The 23,163-nt window shown below is 43.3% G+C and overlaps 1 protein-coding gene across 11 annotated transcripts in view; it reads right to left on the bottom strand.

Annotated features, from left to right (window-relative positions):
• Window positions 1-23,163, bottom strand: part of SNX29 (sorting nexin 29) — an 875,170-nt gene that overhangs the window by 711,534 nt on the left and 140,473 nt on the right. For all 11 annotated transcript variants that reach the window (XR_011022742.1, XM_068244702.1, XM_068244708.1 and 8 more), the window contains exons 10-11: window positions 22,875-22,968; window positions 20,792-20,874 (exon numbers count right to left, since the gene is read on the bottom strand). Coding sequence is in view for 10 of the 11 variants with exons in the window: in XM_068244702.1 (XP_068100803.1) it covers window positions 20,792-20,874; window positions 22,875-22,968 (177 nt within the window). In the remaining variant the exon portion in view is untranslated. The remainder of the gene's footprint in view (window positions 1-20,791; window positions 20,875-22,874; window positions 22,969-23,163) is intronic.

Here is a 23,163-nt window from a genome sequence, read left to right as displayed (position 1 = left end):
GCATAACATAGAAAGTGACATTGTTGGCTTTTAAATACTGCTTAGGCCACACTGTTGCATTGATCCTCTATGTGACAGGGCTGTCACATGCAGGTCAATCGTACCAACTACAAGTCTCTACTACTAGCTAAATAGTCTCTGCTGTAGCTGGCTACAATACCAATTTATGTAGGTAGTGTTAGCTCTCAGGTAGTAATCTATATCTCATAATAGAAAGCAATAGTTATCAGCAACCATGTAACCAGCACAGAACATCAGTGGAGACCTCAGCAACAGAGAAATGTCACAGAAATAAATTAAATCACGATATAGTGATCTGTCACTGCAGGATGGGCAGTAGTCACAAAGCAGGTCATTTGGGCATTGGCGGCAGGCTGGCAATACAGGCTCTGCATAGACTGCAATGTTAATTGCAGTTAAAGTGGTGTCCAGAGTACATTTTGGGCCCGGAGTTCAATTTTGAGCTACTGGCTGCTGCAGCGAGTGATCCCTCTCACCCAGGCCACCGCTACTTCAGCATTCTGCCCTTGGGACGGAGGCTACGAGCCATCTCCACTAAAACCACGAGACACAGGAACTCGTTCTTCCCCTCGGCAGTTAGCCTCATTAACTCCCTCCACATTCTACCATCAAAGCAAGCTTCAACGAGCAGTGAGGCCGCTCAGCTGACCAGCCCACAAGACTAACTACTAGACACCTCAGTGACACTCTGGGAATGCGATGTGTTGCAATGTAATGTTAATCTGATACCTGTCTCTCTCTATGTACTCTTCCTGAGCTATTTGTATTATGCCAAAAACAATTCCGGGCATGACCCCTCATGCTTGGCGAAATAAAAGGATTCTGATTCTGATCAGCTGTGGCAGTGTCCTGGAAAAGGGCATGGGTGCAGCTGAAATGGGCGCTCAGTTATACTATGAGTCAGGCTACAAATGGTTAATTTGGATGGTAGCGATGTGCTGCGACGGATGTAGTGGGGAGTAGGAAGGGGGTTGTGGTTAGTGTTAGGAGTAGGTGGGGGGAGGGTTAATGTGAGAATTAGGTTGCTTAAGGTAATAGTGGAGTTTCAGTAAATTGATTGATATTCTACTGTTGGTAATATCCAGCGACAAAATTCTTGTGTGCCTTTTTAAGACGTTTGGTCACCCCAAATTTCGTCCTGTGTACTACAGCTATTAAAACAACTGTGAGGGCAGGTGCACAACAAGAACGCTTCTGAGAGCTTTTTAAAACGCTTGCGCTTTGAAAATCGCTTGGCTAATGTATTTGAATGGGATGGCGCACACCAGAGCAATGAGTTTTTTCCCCCGAACGCAAACGCAGGTCCTGCAGCATTTGTGCTGATTTCTGAGGCGGTTCAGTCTCAATGTTAAGTATAGAAAAGTGGAAAATCGATCTGAAAAGCGCTAGATCAGAGCGATTTTCCAGGCGTTTTTGTTACAGAAGCTGTTCAGTTCCAGCTCTACTGTAACACAAAATACACTACACAAAAAAGCTCCAAAAGTCGCTAGGCATGGTTAGAAAATCAGTAGGCACATGCGGTGTTTTTTTCACAGTATGGGAGCTGCTGTTGCTGACATCTTTCTAATAATGCAAGTTTCCTGGCTGTCCAGCTGTCTCTTATGTTGTGACTTTGTTCTTACAATTATGCAGCTCTGACCTTTTTTTTTTTTTTTACAGTTATGAGTCACTGATCAAGAAACAAATAGCATTCCAATAAATTATCCCTATTTTAGAATTCTGCAGGTCCCAGATTAGTTAGACAGAGAGGGTGATTTATTAAGACGTGTTCAAATAAACAGAACTGATGCCAAGAGCTCAGCTTTAGAACAAAATACAAGGATTTTCTGCCTGCTCAGGAGGAAACCTGATTCAGATGAAATAATCTGCAGAGGGATATTATGCCATTCCAGGTTAATCAGCATCAATAAACCTAACTTAAATATCTTCTTTAGGTTACAAACACAAAGTTATATGGCAAAGCTAGAAAGAAAAGAGGGATCATATAGGAAAACACTTAAATCTGAGAAATATTTCTTAGGGAGAATTTCACCAAAGATAGCAACCTCCTGACTATATGCTTAGTTAAATCGGACCAGAACCCAGATTGTTCTCTCTGCTCTAAAACAGAGTTCCCCAACCCTGTCCTCAGGGCCCACCAACAGTATGTTTTGCAGAAATCCACAAACATGCACAGGTGGGGTAATTAGTATCTCAGCAGAGCTGATTAACTACCTCTCTGTATTTCCACAAAACATGCACTGTTGGTGGGCCTTGAGGACAGGGTTGAGGAACACTGCTCTAAAAGATAAGCAATGGCATGTTATAACCTTACAGCTTACAGAACTCCTGCAATAATTCTGAAGTACTTCCTGATTTCATGGAAGCAGACAAAGGGTCAACATCCTGTGTTTAAATCTAAGCTGAGTCTGCCGAGACTGACACATTTCTGTGCTGGCACAGCTGAGAGATCAAATTGCATTTGTGATTACTTACAGGAGAGTGGGAATTAGAAAGGCTCTTCTCTTTTAAAACATACAGGGTGCCTTTCGCTCAGTTTTCCCTGTGTACTGTGCAAGAGTTCAGGTCCACCTGAAAGACAACCCGAGCCAGACATAAAATTGAGAAAAGCACACTACCTGATCGAGGACGGAGGCCGGATCAGGTAGTGTCCATTGTCGCCCTTCCCCGCGTTCCCATCTCCTGAAATTTTTTCGTCTCACTTTTCTGTGTCCTTTGGCGTCACAACGCTGCTGAAGCAACTCAGAGCACAAATTGGAATGCAGGGGGTGGGGGAGAGGCTGGGAACAGGCAGCGGAGAGCCAGTTAGGGCCCTTTCACAATGGGGCGGGGTGGTGCGGTATTTTTACCGCACCCCACCGCCGGGCAATGAAAGTCTATAGAGACTTTCATACTGCCACGGTACGGCGTGAAGGAAGTGACTTTTTTGCTGTATCCCAGATGCTGATCCAGAACTACGTTACTGGGCAGCTTCTGCGGTGACTGGCGGCGATCTGCATCAGCCTGGAAGTCATGTTAGTCTATGGCTACGCGGGGATTTTTTTTAAAAATGACCAACGCGACGTATGCTTACAATACGCTTCCGTGCACTTCCGCAAGCGTGCGTCACTTCCTGCTTGGATGTAGTAACGCGATATTCCCTGACGGCCTGTTTTTTTTAATCGTGCGGCGTGGCTGCCGCGCCGCCAGTTTGCAGTGTGAAACCGGCCTCAGAGGCTATTAGAGACGGGGAATGGGCGTTCTTGTAGGAGTTCTTCTCCTGCAATGTATGTCCCTTCCCCATTACTCTGTTGACAACCTCAATGTCACCAGATGCAGGGGGGCTAGCTCAACATGGGACGGGGGCTGTGAGTGGTTCGGAAAGACCCAGAGAGGCATGTCCTTTAGATGGGAACATGCCGCTGTCTCCCTTTTTTATAATAAAAACCGCCTGTACACTTTAAATAGGTGTGAGAGCCCACCACTAAACAACACCTGTGCAAAATGGGAATTTGAGCCTGGGCAACAAATCGACAAGGATAACTGGATTTCTGCAATTTGGAATGTAGGACTCCTCCTGAAACCCAACTTATACTGTATTACAATACAAAATTTTAACATGGTGGTACTTCACTCTGGCAATAAAGCTTCGGAAACAGAATTGAATCTAATAGATGCTGGAAATCTGGTGCAAAGTAGAAAGCCCTACACACATTTTGTGGGCCTGGTCCCCAATTCACAAACTTAGAGCTAAAATTAGTCTTTGATCAGGTACTGAAAGACAGCCTCCATTACGATGATCCCTCTGGCCATGCTGTCTCTGCCATGAGTCTCTACTCATAAAGCAATTAATGTGTTTCTACAAATGATAGCTTTGGTGGGCAGGAAGCTCATCATGGAGAGGTGGAAAGCAACAACGGTTCCAGATAGAGTGAAATGCATCCACAAACTCTCCATCTACCTGGAGAAAGAAAACCTGTACCCCGACATTAAAATATATTAATTGCAGGCTTTACTTGACTAAAAAGCCAGTGAGTGGAAGCAGAGGCTAGGTCTGTTTTTTCATACTTTTTATTCCAATTTCTCTCTGCGTATATTAAATAGAGGCGCGTGAAAACTTGGGCGCCTGAGAAAGTCGCTATTATGATAACAAAATATTGGTAATTTTTAAGAATATTTTACTATTACCTAACCCCATTTTCACTTGATCCCTCCATTGATGCCTAACCCTAACCATCCCCACCAACTGATGCTTAAAGGGAACCTGAAGCAAGTAAAAATATTTAAAATAAACACATGATGTAGCCGCAGATGAATATTACATACTTACCTCACTGTCAGTTCCTCTCAGAAGCTCACAATTTTCTTCTTCTAGTGATCCCTTCCAGTTCTGACAATATTTTGTCAGAACTGAAATATACCAGTTGCTGTCAGTTATATATCAGCAGCTGTCAATTACAACTGAATGTGCAAGGTAATGTCTATGCTTCCCTATGGCTCAAGTGGGTGATATTACAGTTTAACAGTGTGCTGACCAAGAAGCTGTTATAGGGCAATGGCCATTTTTAAAATGGAGGACGAAGAATTCCACTGATCACAGTGGACAAACAGGATGCAGGAGAGGAGAAAGAGATCGAGGAGTAGACTATACAGGAGGTAAGTATGATCTGGGTGTTGTTATTTTGTCTTTTTATTATTAGTTCAGGTTCTCTTTAACCCTAACTGACCTCCCCAGCTGATTCTTAATCTAATCAACCCCCCCCCCCCAACCAATGCCTAACCCTAACCACTGACACTCCCTCCTACACCTGCAACTGTCTATGTATAAACTAACTGCAGCTGCCAACAGCGGACAACATTTTAATAACGTGCCGCCACAGGTGCCCATGTTAATAGCCACTACTAGCATCTGTATCTAGAAATTAACTAGACAAGCTGCGGCCTCCTGCTCATCATTTGTAGCCTTAGTTTGTATAGTAGATGGCACCAGCCTGTAGCAGCACCCAAACTTCCCTGGTGCCCAAATATCCTGCTTCGTTTCTCTTCACCCTTTTTTCTTTCTTACACTGGGATCTGACTGTTCTCTTTATTTTCCTTCCAAAATTTGCATTAGGTTAGACATAAGCTATTAACATTCTTTGTATAATTATTTCCTTTTTTTCTTTTTTTTTTTTTTTTTTACACTAACAATGGTGCCACCAACCCCTTACCAAAGAGTGTCTTGATGAAAATATTTCCCTAAAGGGATCAGACGGCTGACGTTAACAAAAAAGAAAAAGAAAAAAAGAAGGGAATGAAAGAAAACTAAGAAGCCTCATGGTAAGTGGTGAAAGATCTTCTGAATTCCAAAAAAGAAAGTAAAAACATCCTGGTGAAACCTCCCTTTGGTTATATGATGATCTGAATAAATAAGAAGCTTCACAGATATATGCCTGCTGGGATCTGCATACGCTGCATGGGCAAACCATTTGCTGCAGTATTCAACATTTTATATTAATAACTACCATGCGCTAGAGGGGATACCCCAACAATTAAGCAGCGTGTATGACAGAGGGATCCCTCGAACCCTCAGGTTGTGTTTAACAGTTAAAATTAGATACGTCTGACACGCGCTACTAGAACCAGTTCACTTTATTCCTATACGTCAATTATTAAAGGATACAAGAAGGTAACATACCCCAGTCCATTCATCCACTCCACTCCATTCCTTCATACACACCACTGAAGGGCCCTTCAGAAAAATATGCAATAAAAATATAAAAATATATATAAAAAGTGTATATAAACACAGGATTTGTCAGAGTTGGGGATATAGTACTTCCCAATATGTTAAGATCCTGCCCCAGCAATTACCTACATAAATATATAGATCTCGGCAGGGACTAAAGTTAATTAGACAGCCGTTCTAATGGACCTCCTCCATTCTTATCCCGTATTCCAGATACGGACTGTAGATATCAGTCAATCCAATTGTTTAACAGGTGATTGTATAGGTAGCAGTCCGTTATGCGGATCCTTACGTGCTTCACATACCCCTCCTTATAATTGAATCGTCAGCCGGGAGCGTCCGCTGTAGTACGGTTCCCTCAGTGCTCTCACGCTGGCCTCCTCGTGTAGTTCGCGTCACTTCCGCTTTGAAGATACAGAGTTTCGCTTGCCACACTTCCTGCTCAGCGCAACTCTCGTGTGTGTTGGCTTTAGTTTTTCGGGTGACGTCACCACTCGGAAGAGGACCTCTGGATCTTTTTACATAGGTAGCCGCTGCGCGCTTCCGCGGTATACCCTATCCACGGTCTCCGCCACCAACTTGTTAGATAGAAGATAGAAACCTCAACGCGTTTCTGCCAAAATACGTTGGCCTTCTTCAGGAGGATTTTGAGAGTCTAGAGCTATACTGTTTCCACTTCCTATATACTGTCATTCCGGAACATCCGGCCCCATGTTAATGGGGTCAAGGGTCAAAGTCCACATAACGGAACATTATCTTAAAAATTAAATTGATGGCAATTTTCCACATCACTATTGGTCCCCCACTGCACCTTCCCAAATTGAGTGTGTGCACTGGCGGGATGTGGATAATCCATCAAGGAGAGTTAAAAATATGTAAGATAAAAATGAACATTTAAATTCATGCAAATAAATTCAAGTGGGACACTTAACATTCCACCCTCATCCTTTTCCCTCACTCCTCTCTTTAATGACAAACATTCTCCTAGTTATTCACACACAACCAGCCACTCATCACCAAACAGCAGTCTGGTATTCCCAGCACTTTCATATACCTCATTCATCTAATAGATCAAAATTATCTAAATACATCAGGTATCATCATCCAGGATAAAGGGGGTTCGGGCTAATCAGGCTGGACAGACAAGAAGGGGCATTCACTAAACCCCATACCTCCCCTCCTCCAATCGCACCAACCCACATTAACACCCGAAGTTTATATTCCCCCCTACTATTCCTTTAATCCAATTCATTCAAAGAAGGCGAACAATTCCATCTCACTATTCAAACCCTTAGGGAAAATGGTATCTATCTGGAAAATCCATTTTGATTCACACCTTGACATCTTCTTGATATAATCCCCCCCTCTCCCACTTTGTTTAACTATTTCAAGACCAAAGAAGATCGTCCCTTTGGTGCTTCCCCCATGTACCTCCTTATAATGTTTCGACAGAGGGTGTCCCACACATTTCTTTTTTATATTTTTGAGGTGTTCCCCCACCCTACTTTGAAGTGATCTCTTAGTTCTCCCTATATAGCTCTTCTGACAGGGGCATTGTATACAATAAATTACACCACAAGTAGTGCACGTTATGGAGTCCCTAATTTTGTACTTTACTGAATCTGGTGCCACAATTTCCAATATTCTACCTGGATTCTCGGTTCTCTTACAGTTAAGGCATATCCCACATCTAGTGAATCCCATTCTTCCCCTCCCTCCCCCATCAATACTGTCCCCCTTTTTTTCATTGGCTGCTGTTGCAATAGAGAGTCCTATATTGGGTGCCTTTTTAAAGACTACCTTGGGGACGTGTGGTAATTTGTCACCAATAATCTTGTCCTCCCTCAACACGTCCCAGTGTTTCCGTATTATATTGGTGACTTTATTTGACTGGGACGTGAACTTGAAGTAAGAAGTGATGATGAGGAATTGGAGGATGTCAGTGATGGTGAATTACAGGTGAGTATCCCCAAACCCAGACAGACAACCTCAAGGGAAGTAAGGAAGCAGGGGATGTACAATGATACAATGGATGGAAGAAGGAGGAGTAAAACGAAATCCCCCGCTAAAAGCCCGGGAAGGTTTAATATTCCCACTAAGAATAGATACTCAGTATTGACACCAGATCCAGCAACTAATAGGGAGGAGAATGAAGGGGGTGTGGTTAGGAACAGAACACCGAGGGGATATCCACTAAGGGGGAAGGAAGAGTCTTAAAAGAACAGACTATCCACACCGAGATTAACACCAGGGAAGATTACCCGCCAACAGCTTAGGACCCCACAATCCTCAATTAGGAGTAGACAACAGGGAAGATCAGGGAACCCAAGGGGTAGGAATAATATAGTGGTGGAGGAACCACGGAACACCATTGGTCAGTATTTTTTAAGGACACCCAGGGTAAGAAACGAAAAAGGGGATGCAGGGGAAGCGGGAAGGGGAGTAAAAAGGAAGTAGATGATGATAATCCATCATTGGAAGTTGGGAATAAGGGGGTGTTTAATTTGAGCAAGCGAAAGCTGGGGAAGGACGAGATCAACCTTCTATCAAAGGGACTGAAATTTGCCCCTAGTAATAAAATAAATAAATTCAATCATTTATAAATATGAAAACGTTTATGAGGAAACTCTGTCTGAAAAAATTATTTTTAAAGAACCCCATACAAAGGGAAAATGCACATGACCCCAGGTTCACACATACTGCTCTAAAGAACCCTTCCACTTTTTTCCCTCAAACGGAATATAGTGATGCTATGACAGCATTCGAAAATTTAGTAGAGAAGGACATCAGGCGAATGAAAATTAATAAATTTGGAGGTGAAAATCTGACAACTACAGAGAGGAAAGCTCTGAAAGACCTACGTGACGATCCAACCATCACCATACGTCCGGCGGACAAAGGGGGGGGGATCGTCATACAGGACACGGATGCATATAGAACTGAGGCTTACAGATTGCTGAATGACCCAGAGACTTACCGCGTCTTGGGTCATGATCCAACGGCTGTCTTTTCTAAGCAATTAAAGGAAATATTGGATGAGGGATTGAGTTGTGGGATTCTAAGTATAAAAGAATATGATTTTTTGAACATAAGGTTCCCACGGAGACCACTGTTTTACCATCTGCCGAAGATTCATAAGGGTCTAAATGACCCTCCTGGGAGGCCTATAGTATCTGGGGTAGATTCGCTGACAGCGAACCTCTCTAGATACGTAGATACGTTCCTTCAAAAATCAGTGAAGAATACAAAGGCCTATATTGCAGACACCAAGCAGATCATCAATACCTTGGGGGACCTACAGTGGCAGGAGGGATGGATTATGTGCACATTGGATGTGGCGTCCCTATATACTATAATCGACCATGAAAGAGGAATGGGAGCTGTAGGCTTTTATCTGGATAAGGATGAAACCTTGGAGAGGACTCAGAAAGAATTTATATTGAAATCAATCCGGTTTATCCTGGAGCACAATTACTTTCAGTTTAATGAAAGCTGGTATCTGCAGGTCGGTGGGACGGCGATGGGGACCAGGTTTGCGCCCGCGTATGCAAATTTATTTATGTCCTTATGAGAGGAGAGCTATGTCTATGGAGAACATGGCCCGGGCGCGGACCTGGTCCTCTGGCGTCGTTTCATCGACGATGTGTTGATGATATGGAAGGGCAGTGTCTCGTCATTGCATAGATTCATAGAGAGTATTAATAGTAATGACTGGAGAATCTCATTTACTGTGGATATTAGTGCACACACTGTTCATTTCTTGGATCTAGAACTATATGTGGAAGAGTACACTTTGAAGTCAAGAACGTTCCATAAACCAGTGGACGTTAATAGTTATATTTTGTATACGAGTTGCCACCTACCACGGTGGCTAAATAATATCCCTGGTGGAAAGTTCACGAGACTCCGCCGGAACTGTACAAACTTATCAGATTATGATCGAGAAGCGGAGGATCTCGCGGGCTGTTTCCTAGAGAAGGGATATCCAGAGGAACTTATAGAAGAGTCCAGAATGGCAATTAGAAGTAAAGAGAGGGATGGCCTACTTGGCCCGAGGGTGGATCAAAATTGGGATCATAGTGATTTTAGTATTGTCTTACAGTACACGTCCCAGTCAAATAAAGTCACCAATATAATACGGAAACACTGGGACGTGTTGAGGGAGGACAAGATTATTGGTGACAAATTACCACACGTCCCCAAGGTAGTCTTTAAAAAGGCACCCAATATAGGACTCTCTATTGCAACAGCAGCCAATGAAAAAAAGGGGGACAGTATTGATGGGGGAGGGAGGGGAAGAATGGGATTCACTAGATGTGGGATATGCCTTAACTGTAAGAGAACCGAGAATCCAGGTAGAATATTGGAAATTGTGGCACCAGATTCAGTAAAGTACAAAATTAGGGACTCCATAACGTGCACTACTTGTGGTGTAATTTATTGTATACAATGCCCCTGTCAGAAGAGCTATATAGGGAGAACTAAGAGATCACTTCAAAATAGGGTGGGGGAACACCTCAACAATATAAAAAAGAAATGTGTGGGACACCCTCTGTCGAAACATTATAAGGAGGTACATGGGGGAAGCACCAAAGGGACGATCTTCTTTGGTCTTGAAATAGTTAAACAAAGTGGGAGAGGGGGGGATTATATCAAGAAGATGTCAAGGTGTGAATCAAAATGGATTTTCCAGATAGATACCATTTTCCCTAAGGGTTTGAATAAAGAGATGGAATTGTTCGCCTTCTTTGAATGAATTGGATTAAAGGAATAGTAGGGGGGAATATAAACTTCGGGTGTTAATGTGGGTTGGTGCGATTGGAGGAGGGGAGGTATGGGGTTTAGTGAATGCCCCTTCTTGTCTGTCCAGCCTGATTAGCCCGAACCCCCTTTATCCTGGATGATGATACCTGATGTATTTAGATAATTTTGATCTATTAGATGAATAAGGTATATGAAAGTGCTGGGAATACCAGACTGCTGTTTGGTGATGAGTGGCTGGTTGTGTGTGAATAACTAGGAGAATGTTTGTCATTAAAGAGAGGAGTGAGGGAAAAGGATGAGGGTGGAATGTAAAGTGTCCCACTTGAATTTATTTGCATGAATTTAAATGTTCATTTTTATCTTACATATTTTTAACTCTCCTTGATGGATTATCCACATCCCGCCAGTGCACACACTAAATTTGGGAAGGTGCAGTGGGGGACCAATAGTGATGTGGAAAATTGCCATCAATTTAATTTTTAAGATAATGTTCCGTTATGTGGACTTTGACCCTTGACCCCATTAACATGGGGCCGGATGTTCCGGAATGACAGTATATAGGAAGTGGAAACAGTATAGCTCTAGACTCTCAAAATCCTCCTGAAGAAGGCCAACGTATTTTGGCAGAAACGCGTTGAGGTTTCTATCTTCTATCTAACAAGTTGGTGGCGGAGACCGTGGATAGGGTATACCGCGGAAGCGCGCAGCGGCTACCTATGTAAAAAGATCCAGAGGTCCTCTTCCGAGTGGTGACGTCACCCGAAAAACTAAAGCCAACACACACGAGAGTTGCGCTGAGCAGGAAGTGTGGCAAGCGAAACTCTGTATCTTCAAAGCGGAAGTGACGCGAACTACACGAGGAGGCCAGCGTGAGAGCACTGAGGGAACCGTACTACAGCGGACGCTCCCGGCTGACGATTCAATTATAAGGAGGGGTATGTGAAGCACGTAAGGATCCGCATAACGGACTGCTACCTATACAATCACCTGTTAAACAATTGGATTGACTGATATCTACAGTCCGTATCTGGAATACGGGATAAGAATGGAGGAGGTCCATTAGAACGGCTGTCTAATTAACTTTAGTCCCTGCCGAGATCTATATATTTATGTAGGTAATTGCTGGGGCAGGATCTTAACATATTGGGAAGTACTATATCCCCAACTCTGACAAATCCTGTGTTTATATACACTTTTTATATATATTTTTATATTTTTATTGCATATTTTTCTGAAGGGCCCTTCAGTGGTGTGTATGAAGGAATGGAGTGGAGTGGATGAATGGACTGGGGTATGTTACCTTCTTGTATCCTTTAATAATTGACGTATAGGAATAAAGTGAACTGGTTCTAGTAGCGCGTGTCAGACGTATCTAATTTTAAGTATTCAACATTTTCCCAACCCATTTTGGGAAAAGCATTGCTCTACAATAAGAGTTATGAATACAACAATATTAAGGATTTCTGAAAGTCTTTCCTGCAAAGTGGTCTTGGCAGCTTCAGCCTGACCTTGTGTTTAACCTCTTATTCGTGGATGTTCACAGGACACAGCATGGGCTTCAAATCTCTCAGCTGTTTAAAATATTGATCATAGATGTGACCGCACATTTTAGTGACTTAATATCCTTTAGGAATTAAAATACTCTTACTGATTAATAAAGAATACAATTATTCACAAGTTCTACCTAGGTTAATTAGGGTGATGGCTTTTGTATTTTCATTTTGGATTCACATGCAGACCTGGCACATTAATTACATGCAGAATGCAAAGACCACTTACAAATGTGCATAAGGATTCTCATTATATTACAATCTTTCAGGCTAAGCAATTAAAATGTTAATTGGCTATCCTTTCATTATGAAGTTTGCTAAACCGCACAATTGATACTATCTGGGTATCTGCAGCATATAGGTTTAAAGGGAACCTGCATTGAAAAGTGTGCCGTAGGACCTTGAAACGTGACATAACATTGCACCGCGTTCAACGCAGTTGACCACTTTGGGTTTTCCATTAGGTTAAAAAAGGTAAATCAAGCAAAAGGCAGATAAGCGCTCAAATAGTCCAGTCCTACAATGTATAGTGGAGACACCCCTTATAGTCTCTGCTGATTGTACAGATGTGTTTTAAATGACATCCAGGGTTAATAGACACACAGGCATCTCCCCCCAAAGTGTAACGACTCACCAGAAGATGCGGCCTACAGGGCCCGTCTGCGCATCAGGGGAGGATGGCATCAGGGGAGGATGTTACGTCTTTGCTGTGCGCCCTGATCATCAGCGTCTCTCATATTTTTCCCTGGAGGTTCATCTACGCAAGGACTCAGCTGTGGAGACTTGCCGGAGAGGCTGAGGGGTGGCCAATACCCCTGCTGCGCAGACGGGCCCTGTAGGCCGCATCATCTGGTGAGTCGTTACACTTTGGGGGGAGATGCCTGTGTGTCTATTAACCCTGAAAGTCATTTAAAACACATCTGTACAATCAGCAGAGACTATAAGGGGTGTCTCCACTATACATTGTAGGACTGGACTATTTGAGCGCTTATCTGCCTTTTGCTTGATTTAACTTTTTCTACTGATAGCGCTCCACCTTAATATTATTTTTTGGTGTACTGTTTGGCCATACCTGTCTTATAATCTTTCAATTGTAAAGCGCTTATATACCTGTGTACTTTGTTTCTAGGTTAAAAAAGGTGACTGACATAGTGACTTTCCATCCACCCATTCTGCATACAAAAATCCCAAAGTCCCCTTTGGCCTATAAGTGTGGATACATCCACAACAAATGCAAGAAAGCTAGAAACCCCCCTATTATAGTAAATACTGAAGATGACCAAACTACAAAAATTCAGGATATCAAGAAAATACAAAAAGTCTTTATTGAAAGCCAACTACAATTTAAGAACAATTAAAAACAAGGCAGCCAGACCTGGGCCATAGGCCTCTAATAATCCAATAATATATGCATGACCCTGTGAAAAGGATAATAACCATATATATTGCTCACCCAGCGGTCTCTGCGAAAACACACTACATTTAATGTAAGCACACGCTATAGATTTTCCTTGGCCAGACTGATCAAACATTTTCAACAGATATTGAAAGTGTCAACCGGTGTTCCATGATGTTACTGGCATCCCCTGTACTGATAATCCGGCACGTGCAGAGGGGGGCTCAGGGTGCCCAAAGCAGCCCCCCTTTTAAAATACCCATTAAAAGGCCCCTTTGGCTGTGAAAATAAGCCCCGCCCCGGTTGCAATAAGCTCCACTTATCGCACATGGGAAGCCCCGTCCTCACCCATGGGAAGCTTCTCCCCAATCTGGGACACTTTGGAGTAAAGAGGTCTCATACAGTATTCCTAGTGTAACCATCCCCACAGCTGTGTGGAAGCAGGTAAGATGGTGTCTCCCTGACAGCAGTGACCTCCCCCCCCCCCCCCCCCCTCAGCATTCACAGTGACCTCTCCCTTAACCCTGCACCCACAGTGACCTCTCTCTTCCCCTAGGACCCATACTGACCTCTCCCTCCCCAGGTTTAGCACTGCATTGATCCTGCCTTCCCAGCTCCAACAGTAACCTCTCCCTCCCCCAATGGCACCTTTCTTGTCTCCAGCAGCACCCATAGTGACCTACCTCGGCACCTAAACTGACCTCTCCCTTCCCCAGCGACCTCTCGCTCCCCCAGCACCCCCAATTACTTCCCCTTCATGCAGCACCCACACTGACGTCTTCTGATTTCTACTTTTCCCAACATCCTCCCACACCCCTTTCCCCCATAGTTGGCACCCAGTACTCACATGACACCAAATACCTGCACCCAGGCCTGACATTGCACCCAGTACTCACACCTGCATACAGCCTTCACACGGCACCCACAATCTGAACCAAGCACCCACTTAACCAGTACCCACACCCAAATTACCTGCATTTTAAACTCATGCGACATCCAATGCCCACCCATAGCCAGCACCTAGTACAGGAATGGCACCAAGTATTCACAACCTTGTCACACCCAGTACCTGCACCCAGCAGTTTGTGGGGGCAGCAGGGGTTAATGTAGCTTGGCAGTGTAACTTAGAGGCATCTTGGGGGGAGGAAAGGTCCATAAGACACTCCTGAACCATGAATACACCTAGGTTTAGTATATTTTTTCCCCTGGTCTTTGCCCTTTAAACCCAGGTGCGTCTCAAAGTCTGAAAAATATGGTAAACAAAATATATCATACTGGGACATTTTGACAGATACTGTAATCCTTCCCATTCTGCCAAAAAGATAAAAATGGGTGTGTTTTTTTTGTTTGTTTTTTTATAAAAGAGCGCCCATCAAAAGATACACCTTTCCACATGGAATTTATGCACTATAAATAACTATATGCTTCTTTTCCTAATGAGCAAATGTTGGTAAGCATGAAGTTCAACATTCATTAATGTTATTTGAGAACAATGAAATACATGTTGTCAGGGCCGAGCCTGGGCGGGTGCTGCGGGTGCAAGGCACCCAGGCGCCTGCCTCTGAGAGGCACCGCCCGGCCGCCGCTCTCCCCCTGTGGCCGCCGCTCCCTCCCTCTAGCCGCCGGCGCCACCGCATCAGACCTCGATCAGGCGGGCGGGCGCTAGGACCTAGCACGCCTCACTGATATGCGGAAGTGACATCACTTCCGCATATAGAGCGGGTGCGTCCGGCGCCTTCTTACTGGTCGGGTCGCCCGCTGATTGAGGTCTGAAGCTGCTGCAAGGTAAGGGGGGGGGGAGCGGCGGCGGCAGCAGCAGCGGCGGGAGGGGAGGGTTGGGTGCGCTCCTGTCACTCACTACCTAAACGGGGACCCTATACCCCCTGGCTACATATACTGGGCACATAATACCCCCTGGCTGCATATCCTGGGCACAAACACCCCCTGGCTACATATCCTGGGCACATACACCCCCTGGCTACATATCCTGGGCACATACACCCCCTGGCTACATATCCTGGGCACATATACCCCCTGGCTACATATCCTGGGCACATATACCCCCTGGCTACATATCCTGGGCACATATACCCCCTGGCTACATATCCTGGGCACATATACCCCCTGGCTACATATCCTGGGCACATATACCCCCTGGCTACATATCCTGGGCACATATACCCCCTGGCTACATATCCTGGGCACATATACCCCCTGGCTACATATCCTGGGCACATATACCCCCTGGCTACATATCCTGGGCACATATACCCCCTGCCTACATATCCTGGGCACATATACCCCCTGGCTACATATCCTGGGCACATATACCCCCTGGCTACATATCCTGGGCACATATACCCCCTGGCTACATATCCTGGGCACATATACCCCCTGGCTACATATCCTGGGCACATATACCCCCTGGCTACATATCCTGGGCACATATACCCCCTGGCTACATATCCTGGGCACATATACCCCCTGGCTACATATCCTGGGCACATATACCCCCTGGCTACATATCCTGGGCACATAATACCCCCTGGCTACATATCCTGGGCACATAATACCCCCTGGCTACATATCCTGGGCACATATACCCCCTGGCTACATATCCTGGGCACATATACCCCCTGGCTACATATCCTGGGCACATATACCCCCTGGCTACATATCCTGGGCACATATACCCCCTGGCTACATATCCTGGGCACATATACCCCCTTGTCAAATATCTGATCGATATCTGCTTAAAATGATTACCAACTCAGTAAAGGACCAGCCTTTAAAGCGTCATAACCAAAATTAGACAGAAGTGGGTGCGTGCTCACTATAAACAGAATATTTATAGGTTAACAGTTTTACCTCTGAAAGAAAAACGCAACACTCAGCTGTTGAATTTTATAAAATTATCTTGTTAAGAAAAATAGATAAAGCATTTATATACAGGAATATACATCTCTCCAGTTGTTGTCAATTTAAAAAAAATACATTTTCATCCAAAAATACATTTTCAAAGTTCCTTTAGTTAAGAGTCCATTTCAAATAGAGCAAATATTCTGCTGTAGCTTTTATCCTTCATCGATTGTGTTGTCTCGAGATTGAACAGTGTATGTTACACACAATATAGCTTTATCCTTAAAAATGATTATACGAAGTTCTATTCTTATATGAAGAACTTATAGTAGATATATCTTAATCCTTCAAGCTTGTTAATTGCTTCTAAGCTTGCAATTGCGTTTGAATAATAAAACTTATAACATAGAAAAAAGTCTAAAAATCTAAAACTCAAAAAACTGCTGAAGTTTAAAAAGACAAGTCTTAACTTTTGCATAGACTAATTGTCAAAGAATTCACCAAGAATTATTGCATATTACCTCTCTTGGGTTTCAGAATCACGTCTGTGAGAAGGATAAACGTCGGCCTAGGATGTTTCAATCAGCTAGGGCATCAGGCAATGAATAAAAATACAGCCTGAAAACTCTCTTTTTATAGAGAATTTCTCCCAAGAAATAATATAAGGGAATTTCCAAACTATGACTTAATTGTTTATAACATCTCTATAAATACAGGTAGGATTTCATTTTTATTTTTAGATAGAGTTCTAAAGATGCCCCTTGTGGTTATAAGTGGTAGTAGCAGGCACAAGAGATGCCCCCTATGGTTATAAGAGGTAATGGCCTACACAAGGCTTATGGCCTAACTGTTTTTATACAATCTGAAATAAAGTATATTATTGATCAGCTTATTAGATATGTGTGAACACTATGTGATTAACATCTTGCGTATAAAATAGGCTTAGCTAAGCAGTGTATATCTTGACCTTAGACGGTTGATCTTACTAACACAACAATATTGCATAACATGTGAACATCTCTTCAATACTATCTCATTCTTAACCTTGTAGGAATAAACAGCTCACTTCCAATAATAACATTGAAAAGTACACAATCTAATTTTGATTTTGCCCGTACTCACGGATCTTGAAATTCACTCAATTTATCTGCAAACCATTTAACATTTGTATACGATTTGGGCAAGGGGGATGATCATTTCTCTGCATTAATATGAGATTCTGACACCCTGGCTACATATCCTGGGCACATATACCCCCTGGCTACATATCCTGGGCACATAATACCCCCTGGCTACATATCCTGGGCACATGTACCCCCTGGCTACATATCCTGGGCACATATACCCCCTGGCTACATATCCTGGGCACATATACTTCCTGGCTACATATCCTGGGCACATATACCCCCTGGCTACATATCCTGGGCACATATACCCCCTGGCTACATATCCTGGGCACATATACCCCCTGGCCAGATATCCTGGGCACATATACCCCCTGGCCAGATATCCTGGGCACATATACCCCCTGGCTACATATCCTGGGCACATATACCCCCTGGCTACATATCCTGGGCACATATACCCCCTGGCTACATATCCTGGGCACATATACCCCCTGGCTATATATCCTGGGCACATATACCCCCTGGCTACATATCCTGGGCACATATACCCCCTGGCTACATATCCTGGGCACATATACCCCTTGGCTACATATCCTGGGCACATATACCCCCTGGCTACATATCCTGGGCACATATACCCCCTGGCTACATATCCTGGGCACATATACCCCCTGGCTACATATCCTGGGCACATATACCCCCTGGCTACATATCCTGGGCACATATACCCCTACCTACATATACTGGGGACATATATCCCTGGCTATATACTCTGGGGACACTGGCTGTTTGTCATTATGTGCATTTGCTGGTGAAAAGCTGTCTTATTATGTGCATTTGCTGGTGAAAAGCTGTCTTATTATGTGCATTTGCTGGTGAAAAGCTGTCTTATTATGTGCATTTGCTGGTGAAAAGCTGTCTTATTATGTGCATTTGCTGGTGAAAAGCTGTCTTATTATGTGCATTTGCTGGTGAAAAGCAGTCTCTTGTTATGTGCATTTACATGGGGAAAAGCTGTCTCTTATGTGCATTTAGTGGGGAAATTTTGTCAGTAAAAATCTTTTGTCAGTAAATTTTTAGGTATTTGTCAGTAAAAAATAACTTGAAAGGTTGGCAACACTGGCAGGCTGTGTGGCACAACGGGAAAGATACAGGCAGCCCACCTTGGGCTTGGCAGGGGGGAGGAGCCGACGTCAGCGAGCTAGAGTAGGGTGGCCGCAGGCAGCCATAAATACGCAGTGTGCGACTGCGTCACACTCGCAGAGCCTCTCAGCCTGAGTCAGTCCAGAGACTAGCAGACTCGCAGGAAGCCAAAGTCAGCCAGGAGCAAGCCCATGGAAGAGGGGTAGGAATGGGGTATCACATGCATGCGTAAAGAGGTGGAAGGTGTGGGTGTGATTAGGCAGGACATGGGTGTGGTTATGTGGTTGGGCGTGGTTAATTTAACCACTTTCATAGGCGCCAGAGAAAATCTTGCACCCAGGTGCCAGGCACCCCAGGCTCACCCCTGCATGTTGTGGGGACTAGCTATAGAGATAAGATCCTCTCAATGGCTGCCTTCCACTTATACTCTCTTTTAAAATTTATATTCAAATCTATTAAATATATACCTATGGTGAGCTAGATTACCTTTTTAGTTGTGTCCTGGCACTCCACATTGTCCTCAGGGGTCCCCCCCCAATTTCCTGCCCGTGGTCCTTGTAGCTCCCACACCTCTGAAACCTTCTCAAATAGCGCAGAGCTATTCTGAACTGCGCAGGAGCCAGTTTCAGTAAAAGAAAGGGCACTTGCTTTCTATGTGCTCACGCCGCTTGGAACTTGCACCTGCGCAGTTCTGAGTCAGGTGTCACTGCTAGGGGAACCTTCCTGGTTTTAATATTCGACTGAAGGATTCAATCAAATATGAAGATGACCAGGAACCTGGGGGTGGTGGTGGTGGTGGTGGGGGACCCCAAGGACAATGAGCAGCTTTAGGACATATCTAAAAAGTTCTAACACTTTTCCAAATTATCCAAAACTCTTTTTCCCCTGGATGTGGACTTTAACCACTTCACCCCACATATTAATTTTACCCTAAATGCCAAGAGCCATTTTCACCTTTCAGTGCTCCTCCCATTCCTTTGGCCATAACTTTATCACTTCTTATCACACCTAAATGATTTATATCTTGCTTTTTTGTGTTTGCTTTTTGTGAGAAATACTTGTTTTCTGTAATTACTCTATTTTTTATGCATTGTAAACGGAAAAACCAGGAAAAAAATAAAAAAAAAAAAACACTATTTCTCCAATTCAATCCCCCATAGCTTTAAAATAAACAATGCTACTGTAAGTAAAACCCACACATTTGCCCACTTGTCCTGGTTATAACAACATTTAAAGGGGAACTGAAGAGAGAGGTATATGGAGGCTGTCATGTTTATTTCCTTTTAGACAATACCAGTTGCCTGGCAGCCCTGCTGATCCTCTGCCTCTAATACTATTAGCCATAGCCCCTGAACAAGCATGCAGCAGATCAGGTGTTTCAGTGGTTCAGACTTATAAGTCTGATCTGACAAGACTAGCTGCATGCTTGTTTCTGGTTTTAATCAGATACTACTGCAGAGAAATAGACCAGCAGGGCTGCCAGGCAACTGGTATTGATTAAAACGAAATGAACAGAACAGCCTTCATATACCTCTCTCTTCAGTTCCCCTTTAAAGGATACCAGAGCTGAAAAAGAGTAGGAGAAACAGGGGAAACGTAGGGCATGTGCAGCCGGGCCAGCGCCTGCACACATTGATCCCAATCAACCCAGAAGAGGCTGCTGGGCGCATTTAACTGCCAAAGGAGGACAATGGAGTAGAACAGGGGAGAAGTGGGCAACAGGACAACTCCCCGTACATGCCTGCTCCCCTTCCCCCCACCCCCCCACCCCCCTTGCTCCTACTCTTTTAAGCTCTGGTATCCTTTAAATTATGTTCCTAATACAATTTATGGAGACAATATATTATTTGGAAATAAAGGTTTGCGTTTTTTGTTTTCCCACTGAACTCCGTCAATGATTACAAGCCCTTATTTGTTAAAATAACATGAATATACCCTAATGACATACATATTAAAACAAGCCCCTAAGGGGGGAAGCCATGCTTATTCAATTAAAGGCACTTTGAATGGTTTCGGGAACACACGTTCTTGTTCACCAATTTCTGCTAAGAAAGTCTTGCCGTGAACAAGTGGCGCACACCACGCCTATTTTCATGTCGCGCCTTTGCAGGAGAGAAAGCCACAAATTGGATACATATATATGTCCAGTTTGTGTTAACAGGTTACATGTACTTTAAAATGTATTTGCATGTAAAATAGGTAAATACTGATCATCATTACTTACTGACTGTCATGGAGTCTGCTTCTGGAGTATCACGTAGCCCACTGTTGAGCGTAGGACCAGGCGGTGGAGGACTGGCTTCCATACTGAATGAGAAGAAGATTTTGGTGATCAACACCACATCACAATTCAAGCTTTTATGATACATTAAAAATATGACCTTGCCTTGATGAAAATCACCTCTGGTTCAAAGTGATCCTGTAGTGAGAGCAATTAAAAGGCAGCCATACTTATTACCTGTTGAAAAATCCCAGTTGTCTGGCTGACATGCTCATTGTTTGACTTCGGTAATGTCTGAATGACTAACATGGAACAAGGATGCAGGTAGTGTGGTCAGACCTTAGTAAGCACACATAATAAGGGCAATTGTTTGGGGTCAGAGGAGTAAAAGGTTCAGCAGTATAGCCAGCAAAAATCATTAGTCCTGCCAAAGGAAATATTTGTGTTGAGGATAAAATGCATTGCTATCATTTTCCCAGAGCTGCGGTCACATGATTATTCCTACCAGAAGCTACTGACAAAAGGTCCTGGGGATAGGGATGGTAAATGAGATGCAAATGATTACAAGTTGATGTAAATTGTATAAGCTGCAGCATGAAGATGGACCAATCATATGTCAAAGCAGAAGTATTTGACGGATGCATTTTCAAACCGTATACATTTTCATAAGACTTTCATTATCTTGGAATTATTTGCATTTTATCGACCATCCCTAATAAATAGTGGTAGTATTCAAATTGGAGACATTGAATTCTGAACACCCATATTTTCGTATACTTTAGCACCATTAAATACTGAACAAGCAAACAGGGTCAGGGGGAGGTCACTTACTTGTGCTCCACATGACACTAATACTTCCTCCTACCAGCTTTGGAAGGAGGAAGGATCGGAGTAAAATGAAGCACGCTGTACAGTACAAGAAAGTAAACTCCCACAGACCCTACTGTTCAGAACTAAATGGCACTGAAGTGTGAATTGGAGAGATCGAATTCTGAACACCTGAATTCTCAAACACCAACACTACTACTGGAGAGGAGTTTCTCTCCCAGCATGCATCAGAATCAGCGGTTTCTTGTTAGCATATCTATGTGGTCACAAGGCAGGAGAATAAAAACAAGGCTTTTTAGCCTCCATATTTCAGTCACTGAAATAATGTTTATGCCTCGTATTCAAAATGTCAAGTGTTCGATGCACATGTTTTCACATGCACAACTTTTGATGTTTAGCACATTACCTAAAACAATTTTCATCTGTGGCAATGTGCAATACAAAAAAACCATACAAACATGCCTTTACTGTCATGGAAAACGTCCAGCATGCTTGCCAGCTGTTACTTAACATAAGTTGTTAGTCCTAAGGGCTCATTTCCAACATGAGCGAATTACTGCATTTCCCTGCATATGAACTTGAACAGGGAAACGCGGCCGAATTAAATAAATACACTGCAGTCCGATTCGTATACGGGGATAAAAACGGGTCGCGCATGCAAATCCCTATAGCCATGCGTAGCAGGCCTAGAGGGCTTTGCATGCAATCTCGCACCACAGCAAGTGCCGACATGTATCTCCTCGATGCATTTTTGCACTGAAGAGGGCCACCTCATTCCAAGTGGCACCATGTGAGACAGAACAAAGCTAGGAAACAAGTTGCTGCATTCAACATGCAGAGAGAATGACAAATCTGAAAGGATTTCTACATCTCTTGTATCAGAGATAAAGAATTTGCCCTATATGTATGTCAACATCAAGCCAAACACAGCAATTTTTTTTACAGGCAATGGATGGGCTTATGGATTTAGAGTCTGCTTGCTTTCAACTTTTCTCCTGAGTTTACTCATAAGAAACGTTTCTACACCTTATCAATAAAATACCATCCAAGCCCTCAAGCAAGCATGACGATACTCGAAATAATTTTCAAATGATTATTTTTAATTAATTTTTAGTACTTTTTATTCTTTAGGGGCTAAAAAATGATTTTGTGGATAAAATTAAACAAATCTTGTGGGAGAAAACTGAGGAGAAAAGTTAACTAATCTGGACTCAAATTCTTAGTTACATACTAAAATATGTACAATTTTAGTACTTACCTGAACTGAATTTCTGAACTGGTCTGTGCCAAATCTACAGCAAGGGCAGAATTCTCATTTTCATCTCCATATTGTAAATTGTCCAGAGTTGAATCTGTAACAAATAAAGGCTTATGAACAATGGACGCAATTGCCACCGTCATTTACATTTTATCAAGAACGCTGTAAGAAGTGACATATGTTTAATTGCACAGGATATAAAATAGCGATGGTCAATGAGATTCAAATAATTTCAATTTGATGCAGTATTATGAAAATGTTGTATGCACATTTATGTAGCTTGAAAAAG

The sequence above is a fragment of the Hyperolius riggenbachi genome, chromosome 7 (genome assembly GCF_040937935.1).
Source record: "Hyperolius riggenbachi isolate aHypRig1 chromosome 7, aHypRig1.pri, whole genome shotgun sequence".
Lineage (NCBI taxonomy): Eukaryota > Metazoa > Chordata > Amphibia > Anura > Hyperoliidae > Hyperolius > Hyperolius riggenbachi.
The sequence above is the reverse complement of the archived record's forward strand: the minus strand, read 5'-3'. Positions and strand labels throughout refer to the sequence as shown.